The sequence below is a fragment of the Pongo pygmaeus genome, chromosome 2, assembly GCF_028885625.2.
Source record: "Pongo pygmaeus isolate AG05252 chromosome 2, NHGRI_mPonPyg2-v2.0_pri, whole genome shotgun sequence".
Classification (NCBI taxonomy): Eukaryota; Metazoa; Chordata; class Mammalia; order Primates; family Hominidae; genus Pongo; species Pongo pygmaeus.
The window spans coordinates 168,007,529-168,029,131 of NC_085930.1; the positions used below are offsets into that span (position 1 = coordinate 168,007,529).

General features: G+C 38.1%; 1 protein-coding gene across 2 annotated transcripts in view; it reads left to right on the plus strand.

Moving 5' to 3' along the window:
• Window positions 1-3,017: 3,017 nt before the first annotated feature.
• IQCJ (IQ motif containing J) overlaps window positions 3,018-21,603 on the plus strand; it is a 190,041-nt gene continuing 171,455 nt past the window's right edge. For both annotated transcript variants that reach the window (XM_054481227.2, XM_054481228.2), the window contains exon 1: window positions 3,018-3,138. In XM_054481227.2, the coding sequence (XP_054337202.1) occupies window positions 3,130-3,138 (9 nt within the window). In that variant the 5' untranslated portion in view covers window positions 3,018-3,129. The remainder of the gene's footprint in view (window positions 3,139-21,603) is intronic.

Consider the following 21,603-nt stretch of genomic DNA (forward strand, 5'->3'; position numbering starts at 1 on the left):
ACTGCGGTCATAAAAGAGCGAGTTCAGTTCTCTCTCTCTCACTGTCTCTTGCCCTTCATCCTTCCACCAAGTTATGATCAGGAAGAAGGCCCTCACCAGGTGTTAGCCCCTTGATATTGGACTTCTGAGCCTTTGGACCATGAGCTCATAAATATCTGTTCATTATAAATTATTCAGTCTCAGGTGTTTTGTTATACCAGCACAAAACAGACTAAGACAGTACCTGTGAAGGTTAGACTCTTCCTGAGTGAGTGAAGGTGGTGCTGAGTGCGGGGCAGTCAGGTGGAGTGGGGGAAGCAGAGTGAACCCTCTGCTCTGAGCTATTCTGAGCTTTTCTTATTTTTACTGTGGGTGAGCTTGCAGGATATAGATCAGCTGGTGCTGACAGTTTGGGCAGGGGGCAAGCAGACCAGCTGTAGAGGATGCTGTGGCCATATTCTTCTCTTATGTTTCTGAGGAAAGACATGGGACACTCTGCCACCACCAGAGATTTAGGAATAGAGCTGGTGGTTGGGGGTGCTGTTCTTGTAGGCACTGAACCCCCTTCTCAGTTTCTTACACTCATTTGAAGAGGATCTGTTGTGGTGGAGCCGGGCGGTAACCGGGCTTCTGGCAGCATGTGACCCCTTGCTTGAAGACGCCAGGATCTACTACTCACTAGGAGGTCCTTTGGGTCTGGAGCTGAGGCAGACGCTGAAGCAAAGGATGAAGGGAATTGGCAGATAATGTGCTTTCTCATGCAAATTCCTCAGTGGTCCTCCCATGAAGAAGGGTAGAAGAATGCTGGGACTCTCGCTCCTCAGCAGAAGGGACCACATTTGACTTGCTGCCTGGGTGCCTTTAAGTCAGAAATTCTGAGTTCTTGTCTCAGGTGTGCTCTTGCATAGAGCCAGGATGCCACAGAACTGGCTTCCTCTTATGTTTTGGGCAGAGGATATATAGACTCAAAGCCTGCCCTGCCCTCTCATTCTACAGATTAAAATCAAACCAAAACAAAACAGAGGCCCAGAGAGGTTATACAAACAAACCAAAAGATTTGGGGTTGTTTCTTTTGCCTTCAGCTTTGGTTTCCAAATCCTTTTTCAGCCTTGTGCACTCAGGCTCTGGGTGAACCAAGGAAGTCCAGACCTTCCTGTGGTAGAGGGATCCACAAGAGCAGAAGTGCAGGTCAGCTCAAGCAGCTGTGTTGCTTGAGTCTGGAGGCAGTGGTGGATGAGATGCCTTCCTCCTTGAATGACTCCAAGGCTCTGTAACAGCAGTCTTGAATTGCAGCTGCTATTATGGGTGAGAGGGAGGACTTCATCAGAATCACCTGGAGAGAGTTTCAAAACACACGTCCGAACTCTGCTTGCCTCATGCTACCTAGGTGTAATCCACAGTGCAAGAGATGGCAGTGAGCATGAGTTTTGTAAGTAATTCTGTTATGTCCATCCCCTGCTGAGTCCCTTGTGGTACTATTTGACAATGGTAAGCCCCTTGAGGGAGTTCTCATCTTAAGGGTCATTGTATTCTCCACAGCATCTGATGTGTAATTCAGTGGATGTTTGTTGAACGAATGGATGAAGCAAATGGCAGTGGAGAGATAAGAACAGAATCTAGGCAAATAGGCCTGAGCACTGGAATGTGAGGGGGACTGGCAGTGCCTCGGTCAATACGTATTAATCGAGCGTGCTTAAAGGTGAGTCTGGCCTTCTGCAGCAGTCTGACCACTGACTCTTTATCAGTAAACATAAATACTGTTCTGCCCTTGACCTCAAGAGTTAAAATAATAAATAGCTTAATTGGTCATCATCAATTCCACTTCAAATTTACTATAGGCATGTGTGGCCTTGAACAGAATGACTCCCATGCTCAGCCCAGGCATTTTATCCCCGAACCTCCCAAAGGAGTGTCCTTGGTAAAACAAATAAAATCAGCCTCCCACCTCCTCCCACCCATCAATAGCACATTTGCTATTGAGTCCAGGCAAATGGCCATTTGCAAGGTTGGATGAGTAGTTAAGCCACACAGGCACAATGTAATATGACAACATTCTTCATGGTAATATCGTCCTCCTCCTCATTACATTTGAATATAGATTGCCACTGTGCAATGCCTTCGACCTCACTCTCTATTTGTGAGGTTTAGGAGTTCTTCAGACAAGGTGATGTCCACGTGTGCTCCTCAGAAATTATTAGCCTATCTGTAAACCTAAACAAAATAACAGCTATCGTCTCTAAGAACTTAATTTGCCAAATCTCTTTTCTTCCTATCCTTAATTATGTATAAATTTATAGACTTAAGCCACCTGCCTGCTCAATGCTTGTATATAATCGTACCTCTTAGCCACCACTTAATGGCTCAGGGCTCTTCCTTTATACTCTCTTTGCTTCAAACTGTACATTTAAATATCAGTACTCAGCTCAGCTTCTGAGTATTAAACATTTTTTTCCTCCACTTCCTTGAAAAGCTGTGAACAAGCCTTTTAGCATTTTTTCTGGACCAAACAGTAGTGGTTTTACAAGAGAAACGAGAACTCTGCAAGTAAATCTATGTGTTTATATGTCTAAAGTGCATTGTAAAAAGCAATAAATCTAGTTTTCTACATAAAAGGAATTAGATTTTCCAGTTTACCTCTGCACTGGGATTAATAAAATGTGCAACAAATAGCTGATGGAATGATCCATTTGAAGTTTGTAAAGGTATCTAGGGAAGCTGGCTGGAGTAGCCTATTCATTTTTTCAAAAGCAGGATGCCTCTTAATTTTTTGATTCAGTCTTGTTTCTCAATGACTGGTTTAAAATGAGCTGAGAGGCTGTTACCTGCCTATTTCTGCATGGCTGAGCAAATTCACCCGTAAATCCAAGTTTCTCTTCATTTCCATCACTATACGTCTCCAAATTACAGAGAATTCATTCCTGAGCTGGAGAGGTGCCAGAAGTTTCTCATCTAGCTGTCTGTGGGCTGCCTTTTTCTTTCCCCTCTTTGAGGCTTTCTGATGCCTAGAGTGAGCTCAACTCAAAGGTTTCCAGCCTCATACTCGCCTCACATTCCCCCACAGTCACATTGAGCTCTGTGATTCTGAGGAATACAGTGTGCCAGCATCCGATCCAGTCTCCTTTCACCTGCAGGTGTTCCAGAAACTTCAAAATGCGTCTGGTAATGTATTTGCTTTTCTAAACGTGCCACTTTGATGTGCATTATATGCAGCTGCTTATTATTTTTTAAAAATCTGTCTTCTGAATTAACATGCATGCAAAAAATGTGAAAAAGAGCTTACAGAACAGTGTGGGCTTAATTATTGGTCTAGGTGTGTGTGCATGTGTCCTTGTTAATGTAGGCATGTGTGCATAAATATGTATTATTTATGTATATATGTGACTGTGCAGACAGATTTCACTAAAGGAATCTCATTGAAAGCAACACTTTTTATGAACATCCAGATTTTCTAGTCAGATCTGTAAATATCTTACACAACAACAGCAAGTAGAGGAAAAATACATTTTTCACACCCATGCAAATGGTATGTTTTAAACACTTATTTAAAAAGCCCTCCTTTCTTGTGTGTGTGTGCGTGTGCGTGTGTATGGGGAGGAGGTGTTGATTTTTGAAAATTGGGAGAGAAGAGTTATATTGCTGCTGCACAAGAATTTCTACCCCATGTTACCTGCCTTCTTAAAACTCAGTAAGCACTGAGGGGAAGAGATGTGGTTCTGCTTTGGAGAACCCCAGGGGGATGTTGATCCGCAGTGTTCAGCAGGCATTTTAGGTATTCTAAATACTAGTGCTTGAATAATAAGTAGATGGGGTAGATTTGCTATAGCCAAATCCTCCTATGTTTTCTGGCTTGTAGGAATCACATTCACACTGTACATTTAGAATCTGCATGTGTTTATTGAACTGTAGTAAAGCAACGTTGAGAGTGCAGGCTCATAAATCACATTATTTATTTGCTAGCGTTGGGTGCTAGATTCTAAAATTAAGAGATTACTTAGCAATTAATAATGCATTCAGCATCCCTTGTCTCATTGGGTGAGATTTACATCCTTGGGACTTGCTCTTCTAGTTATAAAGATGAATTATTTAAGGTTCATACTTAATTGCTATTTCAAATTCTTAAGCTAGAAAGATACTTGCAACACTATATTTAAAAGACTTATTTTGTATATTTTGTATATTTCTAACTGGCAGTGAGCTAATTATGACTGCAATGTGCCATATGCTTAAAAATAACTGATCTTGAGTATTGCTTACTTTTGTAATAGAAACTTGTTTTCTCGTCTTCAGATTATAATAATTCTTTCACTTTGCATTATGCTCTTTTTGAGATCAATATTAACTAGTTGTTGTAAAGAAGAGAAAATGAGGTAGCAAGTCAAATAGCATTCACAAAGTAGGTTTTCTTTGAACTAGTAGTTTTCTAAGAAATTAAAATAGTTTTTCACAAGTAGGTTTTCTAAATGTACAATGGGTAGTGATACTTGAAAATGGAAGCATCTTAAATATTAACTTGTTAAGTGGAGCAGATTAGCATAGCATTAATGCCATCTTGTAGTTTCTTAATATATTTAAGATGAGGTAGTAAATAGGCTAATTGTTTTATATTGGCTATTATTTTTGCTTCACGATAATGATTATAAAAGCAAAAATTGCTTTTGATTTACTTCGCATTGTGGACAATTGCAAACTTTAGTAGAATAGTGGACTGAGTTGTAACAATAAAAATGAATATTATTAAGGTCAGTGTGAAAGCTACTTTTACTTTTTAGCATCCAAGATCTAATATTTTATCACATATAGAGCTGTGTACTTATAGAGGATTATGTATATTTTTAAAAATTTATATAACTCTAAATGCTGATTTTATCAACCATGTTCAATTTATAATTAAAGTATAATAGTACAGTAAAAATGCATTTCAGTATGTAGAAATGGCCCCTTGAAACAGCATATTATATTAGGAGCCATTAAAAATCTGTGTAGGCTATTAATGTTATACTCATACATTGTTCTGTGTGTAACTGATTTCTATTTTAGGTCCTATTCATTTCCAATGGTATAAATGAACCTAAGATTGTGTCTTATTTAATGTGGGAATCTTGCCCTGAATGTAAATATCTTAATGAAGGTTTTAAATTGAATGAATAGGATGGCTGAAGATTTACTAGCACCTTTTTTCATGTGTATTGCAATATGCATAAATACATATATAGAAATATTAAGCTATGTAAAAATATTCCTTGCCTTCAATCACATTACAAAATACTCTCACTTTACTTTTGAAGTCAATTATTTTGTTTGAGGTTTCATAGGTGTAAAAAGAGATTTTGTTTTTCAGAGCTTATGTAGTACTGTGTGGTAACAGAAAAACATTCAGTGCCATTTTGTAGTGAATATCATATGTACTAAAAAGTGAGAGGAAAGAATGCTGCATTTGCCATCTGTCTCTAAGTATGACCTCCTACTGGCTTTAGACATATTGTAGACCAGGACTTTATTTTATGAAACAAATTTGTATTACCCCAAAATACCTAAAATGATTATAAAACAGTTACTTCCCCTCATGCAATAGTTTCCCTATTATGTGACCGGGACTGTCTTAACAAACATTTTATTTTTAAGGCACACATATAGAATGAAGACATAAAAAATATAATTTGTAGGCTGACCATGCATCCATAGCTGAAAATATTCATCCTTTAAGTAAGCATTTAGTAAGCATCACATTGCCAAGCTGGCTTCTAGCTTTGGGACAAAAGGAGGTGTCAAGGAGGGAAGCTCCTGTTTAAAGACACCATTCCTGCTATTTCATTATTAACCATTATTTATGGAGGCAAGACACCTTCAATATGGTTTGAGAATTGCTTTGGATTTTTTGTTTTTTGTACTACTTAGTTTCAAAAGGACAAAATCCTTGGGAGCATTTGCCAATAGAGAAGAACAATCACAGTTAGGGTGGGGAGGGCATGCTGGTCAAGAAAGACTCTCTGGAGAAGATGAGTTCTCAACCAAGCGGGGGAAGAGGTTATTAGCAAAAATTGATAGAAAGGAGAGTAATAGGAGAATTTGGGGGTGGATGGAAAAGAAAGGAGAAGTAAATCACGAGAGGAGACAAGAAGGTGATGACATTGTATGGAGAGAGGAGCCATATTGGAAATAAGAGGAAATCAAATTTAAAAAAAATTACAGAGTTGGGCTTTAAATTTTTCAAAATTAATATTCACTAACCTTATTAGAGTCTGTGGAAAATTATTTGATTAAGTAAACATTTCTCCTATTTTGTTATGCCAAACAACCTCTGTAAATGCATTTTAAAGTCTACATAATAATTTTAATTCATATTTATTGAGTATTTACTATGGGGCAGCTATGGGCCAGGCACTGCACTAAATACTTTAAATGCACTATCTTTTGTAGTCCTCATTGACTATTAATATCCACATTCTACTGGTGAAGAAACTGAGGTACCGAGAAGTTTAATTAACTTGTCTGTGTTTGTATAAGGTCAGAAATGGAGGAGTGGGATTTGAACCCAGATTCTAGAGCCCAGCCTTCTATCCACTACACAAAAAAATCACAGTTAGCTTATTTCATCTCTAGTTCCAGGTCCAGATTGGTATGGCTAGTTGTTCACTGGGTGTGTCATTTAGGTTCTCTGGGAAGAGATTCTGAGACAGAATTAGTAGTGCAAGTTGTTTATTTGAGAGTAAAGACAAATGGGGAAGGAAGCAAAATTGGGCAGGGACAGCCTTCTGACCACACAATGCAGATCTGACAAAATCTCACCCAACCCAATGGCAACCTCTGGAGGGAAGATTGCCCATTAAAGGAGTCTCACAGTGGGCAGAAATGACCAGGCCTAGTACTCCTGCTATGCTCAATCGCTGGCTGGGGTTTCCCTGAAAGAGCATGGCTGTGGCTTAAAAGTTGAGGAAGATCCTGAAAGTCCTGTAGCTGGATGTTGTCAGCTAACTGCACTTCTTGCAGCTGAATAGCAAGTTCTTTCTTGAAGGAAGGTCTGAGCAGTGTACCTCCCTGGCTGCCAAGGTGATATCTCTACAAAATGTATCATAGGAACTTAGCGGTAAGGTGAGCTAAGGTGAAGAATTTAAGGAAGTACGTATGCTTTGGGTCATTCAAGTGCTGAGTGGGCACCTCAGGGTAAGTGTCTCCTTAAGTTTTGCACTCTCAGGCATCTTGCCTGTCTCACCCTAGTCCCCAGAACCTCACATTCAACACACTTAGAATTGATCTCATCATAGTCCCTCCAAATGTACTTTCAGTCTTATCTCTCAGGAAAATCCAAGAACTGCTCAGTGCATCCTCCCACTAGTCTCTTTGCTCCCATCCAGTTCAGTCTCTCCACTGCCACAGCACCATCTATGTTAAATACAACTCTGATTTAGAATTCCAATGCATAATACTCTTCACTGGTTCCCTGTAGCCTAAAGAATTAATTCCAAGGTTCTTTCTGTGGCATGTAAAGACCCGGTATGATCTGACTGCATGGACAATCTGGACTGAAGGCTGAAGCAATTTCAATGCTTATATCTAAGGAACATTAGAATTGTTTATTTTTAAATATAGAATAGGTCATATTTAAATCTGGGGTTGAAAGATGTGTGGGAATTTGTAGAGTTAAGATTTTCCATATGGAGGAAGCAGAATCAGATGATTTGGAGGTGATTAGAAGGAATGGGGGTAGTTTGACTGAAATTTGGAGAATATATGGAAATTAATGGGAGACATACCTGCAAAAGTAAATTGGAGCTGACCGAAGAACTGCGGTCATGGAGTTTAACTTTTCTTTTGAAGAGATCTGATCAGAGAAGTAACATGATCAAAATAGGCTTGCGTGAAGGTGAATGAGGCTGCGATGTGGAGGCTCCACTGGAGAGCAATCAGGAGTCAGGGAGACCAGTAAGGAGGCTGTGTTGCTATTCCAGGTGAGAAGAAATGAGGTCTTGAGTTAGGAATGTAAAAAATAAAAAAGACATGAAAAAATATGAAGTAAAGATAAATAGGATTTTAAGTCTTATTAAAAGAAGACATGAGGGGAAGATAGTACTCAAAAGGGACTTAAACGTTTGAACTGAGTGATGGGAGACTTATGTATGGGAACCAGAAATGGACAGGAGGAGGATCTTGTTGAGGAAAGATGACAAGGGTCTAAGAGGTGTCTGCAGATGAACCATCTCATTTATTTCCCCAAATGAATATTACACAAATCTTTCATTTTTCTTTCATCTCAGGCACTGCTCGTTCAACTCCTCAAGTTTTGCTTGATTTTCAATTTACTGTCATTTAGAGATTTTCACGATAATCCTTTAAACAAAAGATTAAGGCATCAAAGACAAAAGTTATGTTTACAGACACCAACGATTCTAACAAAATTTAGGTTCTTTTTTCTAAATTCAACTGTAAAAACACCTTTTTGAGATCCACACAATTTCTTACAGCCAATTTGAGTAATGAATTATTATTATATTTTATTTTTTAAGAAGTTGTTTGGCTTCATATAGACCTGATCCTGCCCAGCAGAGGCTGACAAGACTGGCCTATCTAATTAAAGGTCTTTGTTCCTGGGGTAGATAGAAGAGCCAACACTGTTATCATGACTTGCAGACATCTTCTCATAGAGGAAATCTGAAACTGCTGCCTCCCACTGCCCAACTAACAAAGGGACAAAGGTAATTGATTTAACATGAACAGAAAAAAAGCTTTGCAAATAAAGATTCACATTATATATGATTGTGACACATAATTAAAAACTCGATTTTCAATAAAATGGAAATAATGGCAAAGACTTGATGCTAAATAAGCTTTAGGTACAGAAATGAATAGTAAGTTTTATAGGAATTTGCAATGCAATATGAGAAGCTCAAAGCAAATATTTAATTGCCCTGAAAACTGAACAACATAACAGTCATGTTTGCATATTCTTCCAGGCTGACTTGTTTTACTGTAGAGTGCAGGAAAGCCCTTGTAGGAATATTACATTAGCATCCATGGTGTGCAAAAAAATTTTTTTTGAGATAATCAAATTAACCTCCAAATCTGACTGAATAACTGCCTACATTGACTTGTGCCTAACAAGCTGTGACAATCAAAAGATAAGCTGGTAACCTGTTGTTTGTTTTGTGACAGTGATAACAGACATCTAATGCCTCATTCGTAACTAGGGCTGCCAGACATAGAAATACAGGATTTGCATACTCTGACCTCCAGATCATGGAGCTATCATAAGCCAATGAGTATAAATTCCCTTTTTTGTCTCAGACTTAGATATAGGACAATATGTTTTCCTGATTTCATTAAAAAAATGAATAAGACACTGAAACATAAAAGGGAGGGGTCTGTGTATGTAGACATTTGTAATTCTGTGCTCTGACTCAAAACTTTAGGGAAGCAGTCTGTATGGACGATGATTAATCTTCATGGCAGATGAATGGGGCAGGCACTGTTGGTTACTGCCTATCTTACAGATGAGGAAAACTGCTGGGGAGGCTTGATAACCTGTTAAAGGTAACACAGTGGTCAAGTAGCAGAGTGGATTTGGACTCAGGGCCTGAGCTCTTAGACATTCAGCTGGGCATGGAGGGTGTGAGCAGAAGCAGTGATTGGCTGGTGGGGTTTGCCCACCCAGAAGGCTCTTCTCTGAAGCTCTCCATCCTTGGGCTGCTCTTCTTACCTTTCCTGGGCTCTCAAACTTTCCTATATACTGTAAGGAAATATAGTTGTAAATTCAGGAACCAGCACCAAACCTATTTTTTTGATGGACTGATAATGAATTTCTCACTGAGCTTAAAAATATGTTGCTACCATATTCTAGTGATGTATGTCTCTGCAGTGTGGGAGTCCATCTGCTCATCCTCACCTAACTATATCATTCTTTTAAAATGGGCTTTGTTGATACTTGAATTGGGAGACTTTAATTCTGCCTTCAATTTTAGTCCATACTGGACAATTTGAGCTCATACTTTATGGGAGATAGCAAATTGCCACTATATGCTACTCTATGACCATGTATATGTAATTAAATATACATGAATATTCCAACTGTATAGCAGTCTGATGAAGGAAGAACTAGATGTGATGGAGCTCCCTGGTAGGCTCTGTTTGTTAGCAAGAATGACCCCATTTAAAACCCCTTATATGTCTCATTCTGAAGTCTTGATTTTCTTACCTGTAAAATGAATATTATGACAACTAGTTCCTAAAAAGAAGCATGGTGTAGTGGAATAAATACAGGCTTTGGAATCGGACGTGCCCCGGTGCACATCCCCTTGCTGTCACTTTGGAAAGCCACTTTAATATCTGTGGAACAGGAATAATACTTCTTAGTATTGCTGTGAGGATAAGAGGGTGCATGTATCAGTCCTGGCATAGGGTAGGTATTCAACAAATGTGTTTAGCATATCATTAGGAGCACAGAGACAGAATGCATAAGTGGTTAAAAGCACCTGACCCTGGACCCAAACTTCCTAGGCTCAAATCTGAGCATTATCATTTATCAGCCGAGTGACCTTGGGGAATTAACTTCTCTGTGCCTTAGTTTTTTTTTGTCTGTAAAATGGAAATGACTAAAGCACCTTTTTATTAGAGTTGTTGGGAATTATAGGAGACTTAAGGTATATAAAGTACTTAGAACAGTGCCTGGCATGCAATAGACACTCCATGAGTGTTAAGCCCCTCTTTTGAGATTTATTTCACTTCAACGTGATTTCTTCTCAGAGCTCAAGGCCTGGAGATTCACAGTACATCTAGGGGCAGGCATTTACATTTTCTTGTTATCTAAGACCTAAAAAAATACTTGTTTTAATCCAGTGTCCACTGAAAATTAATAGTATCCATCTGAGTTTAATAGGTTCTCGTATCATCTATACCCATTGTTGGCAAAGGCGGGGCTCTCAATAGCAAGGTGGGGGAAAAGCAAATTAGTACAACCAGCTTTAGATGGTAATTTGCATTTAAAAAATCTATCAACACTTGATTAGCACCTCCCTTTTGACCTATCAATTTTACTTATAAGAATTTTTCTACAGATGAGCTCACATAACTGAGCAAAGACATGTGGTGAAGTTTTGGTTGCAGCATTGTTTGTGTTATTAAAAATCCATAAACAACTAAGCATTCACCCAGAGAAAAATATTGAAATAATTTATGCTATATCCAAGCAATGGAATACTGCAGAGGAGAGAGCTTAAAACTGAGCAATACATGAGAATATTAAAGAGTATACAAACATACTTTTAGGAAAAAAGCATTTTGGGGGCAGTCTGTAGCATGAATGATACTGTGTTAAAAATAGTTATATATTTTCATCCATTTGCTTGTATAGTCATAGAAAAATTCTCAAAGCATGTATGAGAAACTAGTGTTTACCATTGGAAGTAGAATGTATGTGGAGTGAGTACTTTTCCATTTCACTTTATGTACCCTCTTTGAATTTTAAAACATGGGCATATATTGCTTTTACAACTTAAAAAAAGTTATTTTTAAAAATAGTCAATAAAAAATTCCTTTGTTCCCTTTACTGCCATATATTAGTTTTTTTAAAAAATTAGTCCTTCTTGCAAATGTAATCCTAAGCCTTGGTATAATATTTTTGAGTAATTGAGCCAACTATCATCTTTAGTTAAAACAGAATGTGTATCAGCTCACGGCCAAAGCTCTAATTTGCTCCCAGGGAGCACAGACCAAAATGACTAAGGAGATACCTTAACGTCAAGTCACAGGAGACTCTTAAGTCTTGTGGCAAAATTTCCTGCATTTCAAAAATTCATGCACTTAGAGATGAAACATTAAATCAAAAGCATTAGATGGGGGCAAGGAGCATTGAGTCAATGACTTTTCCTCAGGACTTGTTAATGCTAAACATGGGGAAACATTACACAGGGGACTCTTTTACATTAAGGTTTCTCTGTATTTCTAAAACCCCTCACTCGGTCTTTTGCAAAATGCTATATAAAAGTTACATTGCTTTTGGGTTTTGAGGGCGGAGGTAATTTGCATGAGGAGTAATCAAGATTCCTTGCCCTTTGTTACTTTCAAAAGTGCCTATACACACATTGTCTTATTTGATACTCACAAACAAGGTATTTAGGACAAGAATAAAGCTCATTTTCTACATAGGGATCTGAGGTTTGGAAAAGTTAAGTGACAAGCAAGTCAGCGTGGAGCTGAACACAGAAGGACTCTTGGCTGTGTCTTGGCCCAACCCCCCCCCTTTTTTTTTTTGCCACCAGCAGTCAAGGGCATGGCTATACAGCAGAATCACTCCTATGGTTGTGAAATGTGAAGTGGTTTAGTATTTTCTTGGAATTACTTTTAACTCTGGTCTAGAAGGACCCAGGAATGGCAAATTGAACTTTCTCCCCAAAGTGAATTATAAACATCCTTATTTAATTGGTTAAGGAACCTCTAGTAAAATCCAGGTAGATCGAGTTTCTCATTTTGCCTCTAGTCCTTACTAGCTATATAATCTTGGGCAAACTGTTTCCTCATCTATAAAATGAGGATAATGATAGCTTTAACCTTCCATGGCTGCTGTTAAGATTTTAAATGAAATAATGTGTGCAAAGTGCTTGGCAAAGTGCATGGTAGATAGCAGAGGGTCAATAAACACCCAAGGCAATAATAATTATTAATAATATGATAACTAAATCAGGGTCCAGGTCAGCATGGCAGGCAGGGTTCTGATAGAGGCCAGAACTTTTGTCTACTTGGAGGTGACAGCCAGGAGCTGCATCCCAGAGTGGGTGCCAATCAGCTTCTTCTGTTTTGAAGGATTCTTCCCTGGAAACACAAAGAACCAACTAAGCATGGGCAGGAAAGCTACTTTAGACTTCCCTGCATGTCATTGTAGGGGCTTGGGCATTTCTGACTGAAGAGAATACCCCCAGTTTAAAACAGAGTTCACCACCTTTCCAGTTTATGATCAACAGTAAGATGAGAGAGCAGTCACCTCCCCTAAAAGGGCAACCTGATGATCTTCTTGCTCTGGGGAGTTGGTCTTCAGCCTCCTAAAATTCAACTTTAAAAATCAGATTTTGGCTGAAATCTGAGAAGCCAGAGTTCAGAATCTAGATAATAAACAATGAAAGGTCTATTTGCTAGTTATTTAGCTTAAAAGTATTTTACTGATTTCTCATTTGAGTTTTTAAAAATTATTTTTCTTTATTACACAGTTTATACTTACTGAAAAAAATATACAGAATCAAGATGAAAGAAAATAAAAATCCTTAGAAGCATTTCATATTCGTTTTGGTATATAGCCATTGAAACTTTAAAAAATAAATATGTTTTCATGAAAACTCTAAAGCACTGAATGCACAGTTTATGACCTCAAAATCTAGGAATATATCATGTACATGTTTCCATGTCAATAGATTTTTTTCCTATGATTTCATTTTCAATGGTTGCATAGTATTTGATTGGGTAGACATTCCATAATTTAATCTTTGGATCTTAAATGCTTAGGTTGTTTTCTTTCTGCAAGAAAAATTCTTGAAAAATTATTGCAGAAATCTTTATTTCTTTATAAAAAATAAATTCCTAAAAGTGGAATTTTTAGGTCAAAGAGTAAATGCATTTTAAAGGGTTTTGATGTCAAATTGTCTTCCAGTTAAATTTGCCAATTTTACCCTCATTATTAGTACAAGCATGTGATTAATAACTATTTAGGTAAACATGGCTTCTATTTATTTATTGCAAAAGTTGAATACCTTTACAATAGCCTGTATTACTACACCAGAAATAAAGAGGATTTCTTGCTGACACCAACTCCTACTTTTGTTTTTATAATCCAAACACAATATATCTTAAGACAGTGTGTTAATTAATTCTATTCTGGAGCTTGGTAATCATGATCAGTAGAATAAACTTTACTTTTAGTGGAATATAATGGAAAGTGTAGAAATAATTTGGAGGAAAAGTTATTATGAGCACACTTCCCTGGAGCCCATTAATTCCACCCACATACGTTTTTTAAGGTGTGAGAATAAAACAATCAGGGGCGTATAAACTCTTTCACTGTGGTTATCGTCACATCAATTTTCTCTATGGTTGGAAGTAACCCTGCCTGATCCCTTCTTCACCACACTAGGCTTCACAGTAGAAACGTGAAGATTGGAACCTTTTCAGCAGAAATTATTCTTGATGACACCAGCCCCGCTGTCAGAGTAATTCCTGCTGGAAAGAAGGCATCTGAATTAATGGTCTAATAAACTGAGTTAGTGTTTCATCTTGGCAAAGGATTAATTAGGGGAAGAGAAACTAACATTTACTTGGGTTCCTATTTGACAGGGTGTATTGCATTTAATACGCCTTATCAACTTATGAGGTAGGTATTGCTGTAGGCATTTTACAGTGAAGGAACTGAAATTCAGTCAAATAAAGTGTCTTGCCTAAGGCCACACAGCTGGTGAGCTGCAAAGGTGAGATTTGAACCTGGACTCCCTGCTTCGGGAGTCTGTGTTCTTTATACTGTTCCTTCTCACTGGTTGTACAAGTCTGACTGTCTCTCCTCTAGAATAGTCATTGTAAGTATTTAGCCAACTAAACTGCAGGTTTCCTCTTAAAATCAGTATGTCAGGTTTACTTAGAGCACTCAGAATGCTGAGTCTGTTTAGAAACTTTTGTAGGCCAGAAACAGAAAATCTGCTAAACTGGCCAGACAATAAAGAGTTTATTATCTTAGGTAACAAGATATCCTGAGACAGAGGTACTCCTGCCTTTTTTCAGAGGCTCAGTGATTTCATCATGGACTCATGTCCCCCACCTTGCTGCTCTGCCATTCTCAGTGCTGTCTTGTAGGTGTCTTTTATTGTGTGATGACTTCAGAAGCTCTGAGTGCAACATCTTCATGAATACTACAATGTTCAGAGACAGGAAAATGAAATGGCTCCTCCTCACACATCCTTTTTCTTTTGTAAGAGCAAGACAAACTTCCCAGTAGACTCTCTCTTGTGCCTCATTGCCCAGGACTGTGCCATAGGCCCCTTCCTAAACCAAACATTGGCATTGGGAATGACTTAGGCCAAGATTCACCTGAGGTTGGGGAGGGTGAATGCTGATATCAGAGCCAGGCTTTGTGGCAGGAAGAACCACCAAAAATACTGCCAATACAGCATTCGAGAGATTTTGAGATTTCTTTTTGTAGTTAATTGTGTATATATTCTGGGATTCTTCAGTGGTATAAAAGTATACTGTTGCTTTTCTAGATGGTTTTATTTTTATATAACTACCAACTACAAATGAGCATGTCATTTTTTCAGTGTGGTTGACCAAATCCTTCCCATTTCCATCACCTTCTCCAATATAATTTATATTCTTCTTCTTTACCCAAATGTTCATCTATTCTAACTCTTCTTCACAGTCCTTCTGAATACAACTTCTTCCAAGAATGTGGGGAAAGTATGATTTTAATGCAAAATGAAGAAGAACCCAATATTCCCTGTCTATTAGAGTTAGTGTAATTTTTGCCCTTAAACAAAAAAGAGTATTGTCTTGTTGGAGAGACTTAAATAGAATAAACATACTTTTCTGTCATTAATAAATAATCTGATCATCTTTTATGTCAGCAATTCATTTAACCCTCACTCTTGTATTCAAACAAAACAAAAATTGAAGTGGAAGGATGTCCATTAATTGCCAAAATAATTAGTTCAGTAAAACAACTTGTTGATTCAAGGGGAAAGGTAAGTTATTTTTTTCATTGTATTGGCTTATTAAATTTGAACAGCCAATTTAGTTCAAATGTTCATCAAAATCTATGACGTACTAACATTGTGGGAAAGTAAGAGGAGCTATAGAAACTCTTATACAACCTGGTAGAGAAGAAGAATAAATAATCAACTTAGGAAAAGTATCTATAATAAACTATTACATAAGATACAACAAAGGTATATGAAAATTATAACATCAATAACAAATGTATTGAGCACTGATTATGGCCTAGATTGTGCTTCTATTTGCTTTACAGGTATTAACTCATTTAGTTCCCAAACAACTCTATAAGTTTTTTTTTTTTTGTTAGCCCTATTTTACAGATGAAAAAAACAGAGGCAGTAAAGAAGCATAAGGAGAGTTTCATGGGAATTTGGATGAGGATGCAATTCTTCCTGGGAAGTTAGGGGAGCAAGTGTTTTAGGGGAAGGATATGTGAAAAAGGTGACCTTCCAACTAGTGTTGAGGCGAGAGGCCCAGGAAAAAAAAATGGCTTTGTAGTGGGGAAAAGTGGCATCTGCAAAGCATCTCTGAAAGAGCTTTGTGTGTCCTGTGTGGCTGAAGCACTGTGAAAATATGTGGAGGTTAAGGAAAGGGAAGCTGTGGTTGGGTTGTCTAAATGGTGTATGCCCAGCTAAAGGGCTAGAGGTCTGTCATCATGAGTCAATACCCATCTAAGGTGTTTACGCAGGAGAGTGACATGATGAAATGTGGCTTTAAGAAAATGATTCTGGGACAGATAGAGACAACCAGATTGGATGGGGGAGGGCATGAAAAGGAAGAGGGAGACCCACAGGCTCTATAACCCCTCTGTGAATAGCAATGTCATTGTTCAAAATGTGAGAGAAATCTGATATCCTTCAGCAAGAACACGAACCTCGACCACATGCCTTATACAAAAAGTACCTCATAACGGATCACACACTTGAATGTAAAATGGAAAACTATAAAAAGTTTAGAAAAAAATAGAAAAATTTTGAAACCTCAGATGAGGTAAAGCCTTCTTAAACTTGTCACCAATAGCACTATTCATAAAAGAAGAAAACTGTCAAATTGGACATTATCAACATTAAAAACTTTTGTTCTGTGAAAGACCTTGTCAACAGAAAGAAAAGTCAAGCTATAGACTGGGGGACAATATTTGCAAATGGCATATCTAATAAAGGAATTGTATCTAGAATATATACAATGAACTCTTTCAACAATAAATAACCCAAACAATCCTTTTGGAAAATGGACAAAATACATATACACACATTTCACTTGAAGAGGATATATAGATGGCAAATAAGCACATGAAAGGATGTCCAACATCATTAGCCATTGGTGAAGTGCAAATTAAAATGACAATGGGATATCACTATGTATCAAATCAGAACGGCTAAAATTAAAAGTAATGATAACATCAAATGCTGATGAGGATGCAGAAAAACTGGACCACTCAGACACTGGTGAGAATGCAATGTGGTACAACCACTCTAGAGTAAAATATGGCAATTTCTTACAGAACTAAAATGTGCTTACCATGCAACACTATAATTGCACTGTTGGACATTTATCTCACAAAAATGAAAACTGTATTCATGTAAACAACTGTATACAAATGCACACAGCAGCTTTAGTCTTAATAGCCCCAAACTGGAAACAACTCCAGTATACTTTAATGTGTGACTGGTTAGTCAAACTGGTGTGTGTCATAAACTGGAATACCATTCCGTGGTATTCTCCACTGAGTGAAGAAAAGCAGTATCAAAAAATTATATATTGTATGATTCCATTCATATAACATTCTTGGAGCGACAAAATTATATAGATGGGGAACAGATTCATTGTTGCCACAAGTTGGGAAAAGAAGAGGGAAGGAAGCGGGTGGGCTATAAAAGGGTAAAAGGAGGGATCCTTGTGATGGAACTCTTCTGTGTATGGACTGTGGTAGTCATTACATGAACCCATAATGTGATAAAATTATATAGAACTAAAACCACACGCACACATATACAGTTCATGTAAAACTGGTGAAACTTGATTAAGCTTGGTGGATTGTATCAATATCAATTTCCTGGTTGTGATATTATACTATATTTATGTAAGATGTCATCATTGGGGGAAACTAGAGAAAGAGTATACAAGATTTTTCTTTATTATTTCCTACAACGAAAATTGCATGAATCTACAATTATCTAAAAATAAGTAAAAAAAAAAAAATAACGAGGGAGAAAAATGAGTGTACTAAAAGAAGATGAATTCGGTTTGGAAATGTTGAGTTTGAGAAGCTAGAAAAGTCTAGTAGGATGTTCGTAGGACAGTTTTAGAGTGGAAGAATGGAAGACTAATTTGAAGATATTGGTAAATCTGGGAGTTGTTTGCATAAAAATAGGAAAGTCTTTGATGAGATTGCCCAGCAAGTGAGAATAAAGCCATAATCATAATAAGAGCTCACATAATTGACCTATCACTGTGAGACATTGTGCATCCTGTAGACATGTTCCTTATTCACTCTTCACAACAATCCTATGATGTAGCTACTATTACTATATCCACTTTACAGATGAGGAAACCAAAGCCTAGAAGGGTTAAGCAACTTGCCAGGGTCACACAGCTGGTAATCAGAGGAGCTAGTCTATGTGACTCCAGAGGTTACCTTCCCTTCAGCATGAAAGGAAAGCACTGAATAAAAGCACAGAAATATGATCATTTCAAGTTTTAGCAGAAACTAGAAAAACTCATGAAAATGACAGAGGAGGCAGCCCCATTAAGACCCAGGTTTTATATCCTGAGCCTTGACGGGGATTTACTCTAGTCCTGTCTTTCAGGTCTTGGAGGCACATCCTAGTTACTTGTTATCAAGGGGAATGTATAAGTTCTGTTTGTACAAGATTGTTGGATGCTGGGTCAGTTCTGAGAAGCACATGGTCCGTAGAGTTGGTGGGTGGGGATGGTCTGGGTCTATTCATGGAGTCAGTGGACCATGGGAGGGAAGTCAGACTTGTCCGGGGCTGAAAACTCAGAGACACATATGGGTGTGTCATATTGGAGGAACTGGGGGAAGGGAATGAAATGAAGGTCAGCTGTGAGGAAGCTGAGGTAAGAGTAGGAGAAATGAGCTGAACCTAGGGCTGTGGAGAGTGTACAGCGGCCTCCATTTCCACAAGGTCTGGGACAGCCAGGCCTCTCCCTTGAAGGGCAGAGCTGGGACTCACAGCCCATGTGCCTGACCTAGACTTGGGCTTCCCACCTTTTCTTTTCACAAAATTAATCAATTGGAAGGAATTGACAAAATTGATCAGTTGTCTAGTTTCATGTGGACGTAACATAAAAGCCTTAACAGCTTTCAGGAATAAGGGATAAAATGTGGTTTTGTTCTTTCTTAATTTCCCCAGTTGATTTGTATCATAATTCCTGCAGATGTAGCTAAAGACTAAATCCCTAAAATATAGTGGAAAGCATTAATTGAGGAAGTTTCAAAATGATGTTAATATAATTAATGTTGACCTGTGGAAACCCTAACTTGAATTTTTCTTAGGGCCTTTTTTGTTTTAGAACTATAGTACTGTCATCTTCATAATTCATCAGCTTTTGCTACAATAACATTGATTAGAAAGAATGCTCCTGGATGAAATGCGTGAATACAGGTGTAGGGCAGAGACAATATCTTAGTCTATTCAGGCAGTTAACAACAAATAACATAGACTGGATGGCTTATTAACAACAAAAATTATTTCTCTTGGTTCTGTAGGCTAGAAGTCCAAGATCAGGGTGCAGACATGGTTGGGCTCTTGTGAGGACCCTCTTCTAGGTTGCCTATTGCTGACTTCTCAACTTCTTGTTGTATTCCTACCTTGTGGAAAGAGTTATAGAGAGCTCTTTGGGGTCCCTAATGGGATTAATGGCACTAATCCCATTCATAAGGGCTCCACCTTCATGACCCAATTACCTCCCAAAGACTGCACTTTCTAATATCATCACCTTGGGGATTAGAATTTCAACAGATGAATTTGAGAGGGACACAAACATTCAGACCATAGCAGTGAGTCTGCAGTGTCAGAAATTAAGACAGTTACCAAAACCTAAAAGGGTATTTACATACACGCACACAAGGCAGCTTGAAGGACTCCCTTTGGTTAAAATTTGGGACAATTTGAATATCAGAACAATAATGGCACTAAAATATTATAACTTTTTAATAAAAATTTTAAAAGCCCATGGGTTCATAGTGAGTCTAAAAAGAAAGAGAAAGGAGGAAAGAGTGGTGCAGAAAGCTATGCTTCATAGAATTTCAGCTAATAAATGTAGAAGGAATAATAGAATTAGATAATAACTATTTTGAAATTTCTAATAAATTAAGCAAAGAGTATCAGTGGATGCTAAAATCATTTCAGGGATTCAGAATATTCTCATACTCTCAGTCTCACCCCTCAGATGAGGAAATGTGCCTCTACACATTTCCTACCACAAGGGGGAAATGTGCCTCTACAGTGGAAAGATCTGGAGGACATCACCTTCCCCAACCTAGCATCACCAAGAGGGAGTCCACTTGACATTATCTGCTTCCTGATGAGTTGCAGTAAGATGAATACAATATCACCTACATAGTACTCTTGGCAAAAATGTTAAATCAGAATATAATCACAAGGATACAGTCAGACAAATCCAGAATGGGTTTTTTTGTAAGACATTTTGTAAGACACGTGGCTGGTATCTTTGGGACTGTTCTAGCTATGGAAAGACTAAACATAGCATCCAAATGCACTATGTGGACCTTGATTGGATCCTGGATTCTCCTCTCTACCCTGTACAAAGACCATAAAAGACATTTTAGGCCGGGCGCTGTGGCTCACCACGCCTGTAATCCCAGCACTTTGGGAGGCCAAGGTGGGTGGATCACGAGATCAGGAGATGGAGACAATCCTGGCTAACACGGTGAAACCCTGTCTCTACTAAAATACAAAAAGTTAGCCAGGTGTGGTGACAGGCGCCTGTAGTCCCAGCTACTCGGGAGGCTGAGGCAGGAGAATGGTGTGAACCCGGAAGGCGGAGCTTGCAGTGAGCCGAGATTGCACCACTGCACTCCAGCCTGGGCGACAGAATGAGACTCCATCTCAAAACAACAAAAAAAAAAATTTAGAAAAAATGGGGGAATGTCAATGTAAACTGTTTAAAAGATAATATTTCTGAATTAACTATTTTTTTTAAGCCAGGATAGTATATTGTGGTCATGTAAGAGAATACTCTTATTCTTAGGAGACATGTGCTGAGGTATTTAGGGGTGAAGTTTCACGATCTCTACAATGTACTTTCAAATAGCTAAATTTTCAGTGGACTTATGAGCTGATACAATTGGTTTAGGCTGTTAATTTATTGGTGACTTATTTGGACTTTCCTTATTTCTCAAAGTTATGACAGTTCATTTGAAATCCCTTGGTGGTAGTTCAAACTTTGACTCCAATTTTTATCTGCTTTTTGATTCCTTTTCACCTCCATACCTTCTTAGCAACGATGAAGCAAATGCCTGGATTTGTATTAATCTTTTGTGTCCTTCAGAATCTTCTACTCACATCTCAGTCAGCAGGTATAGGTTAGCATATAAGCCTGTAGGATTCTTACCATTTTATTAGACTCTCGTGACAATTTGGCAAGAAGCATTTAGTGTTTTCCTTGTTTCCAGCTAGCCTTTGCCTGAAAATGAATCTACCTCAGTTTCCTAGAGATTGATCATTTACAAAGAGAAAAGTCAGGGGCTTTTATATCACCACTTCCAACTCCTTTTGCTAACTAATTCTTCGATAATAGATGATATTCTCTGTATAAAGGTTTTACGTCTTTTTGTCAAGATTTGGCTCCGACATTTCCAATAAAATGCTCCACCTTTGAGTGGTGACCTCAGTTAGCTGTATT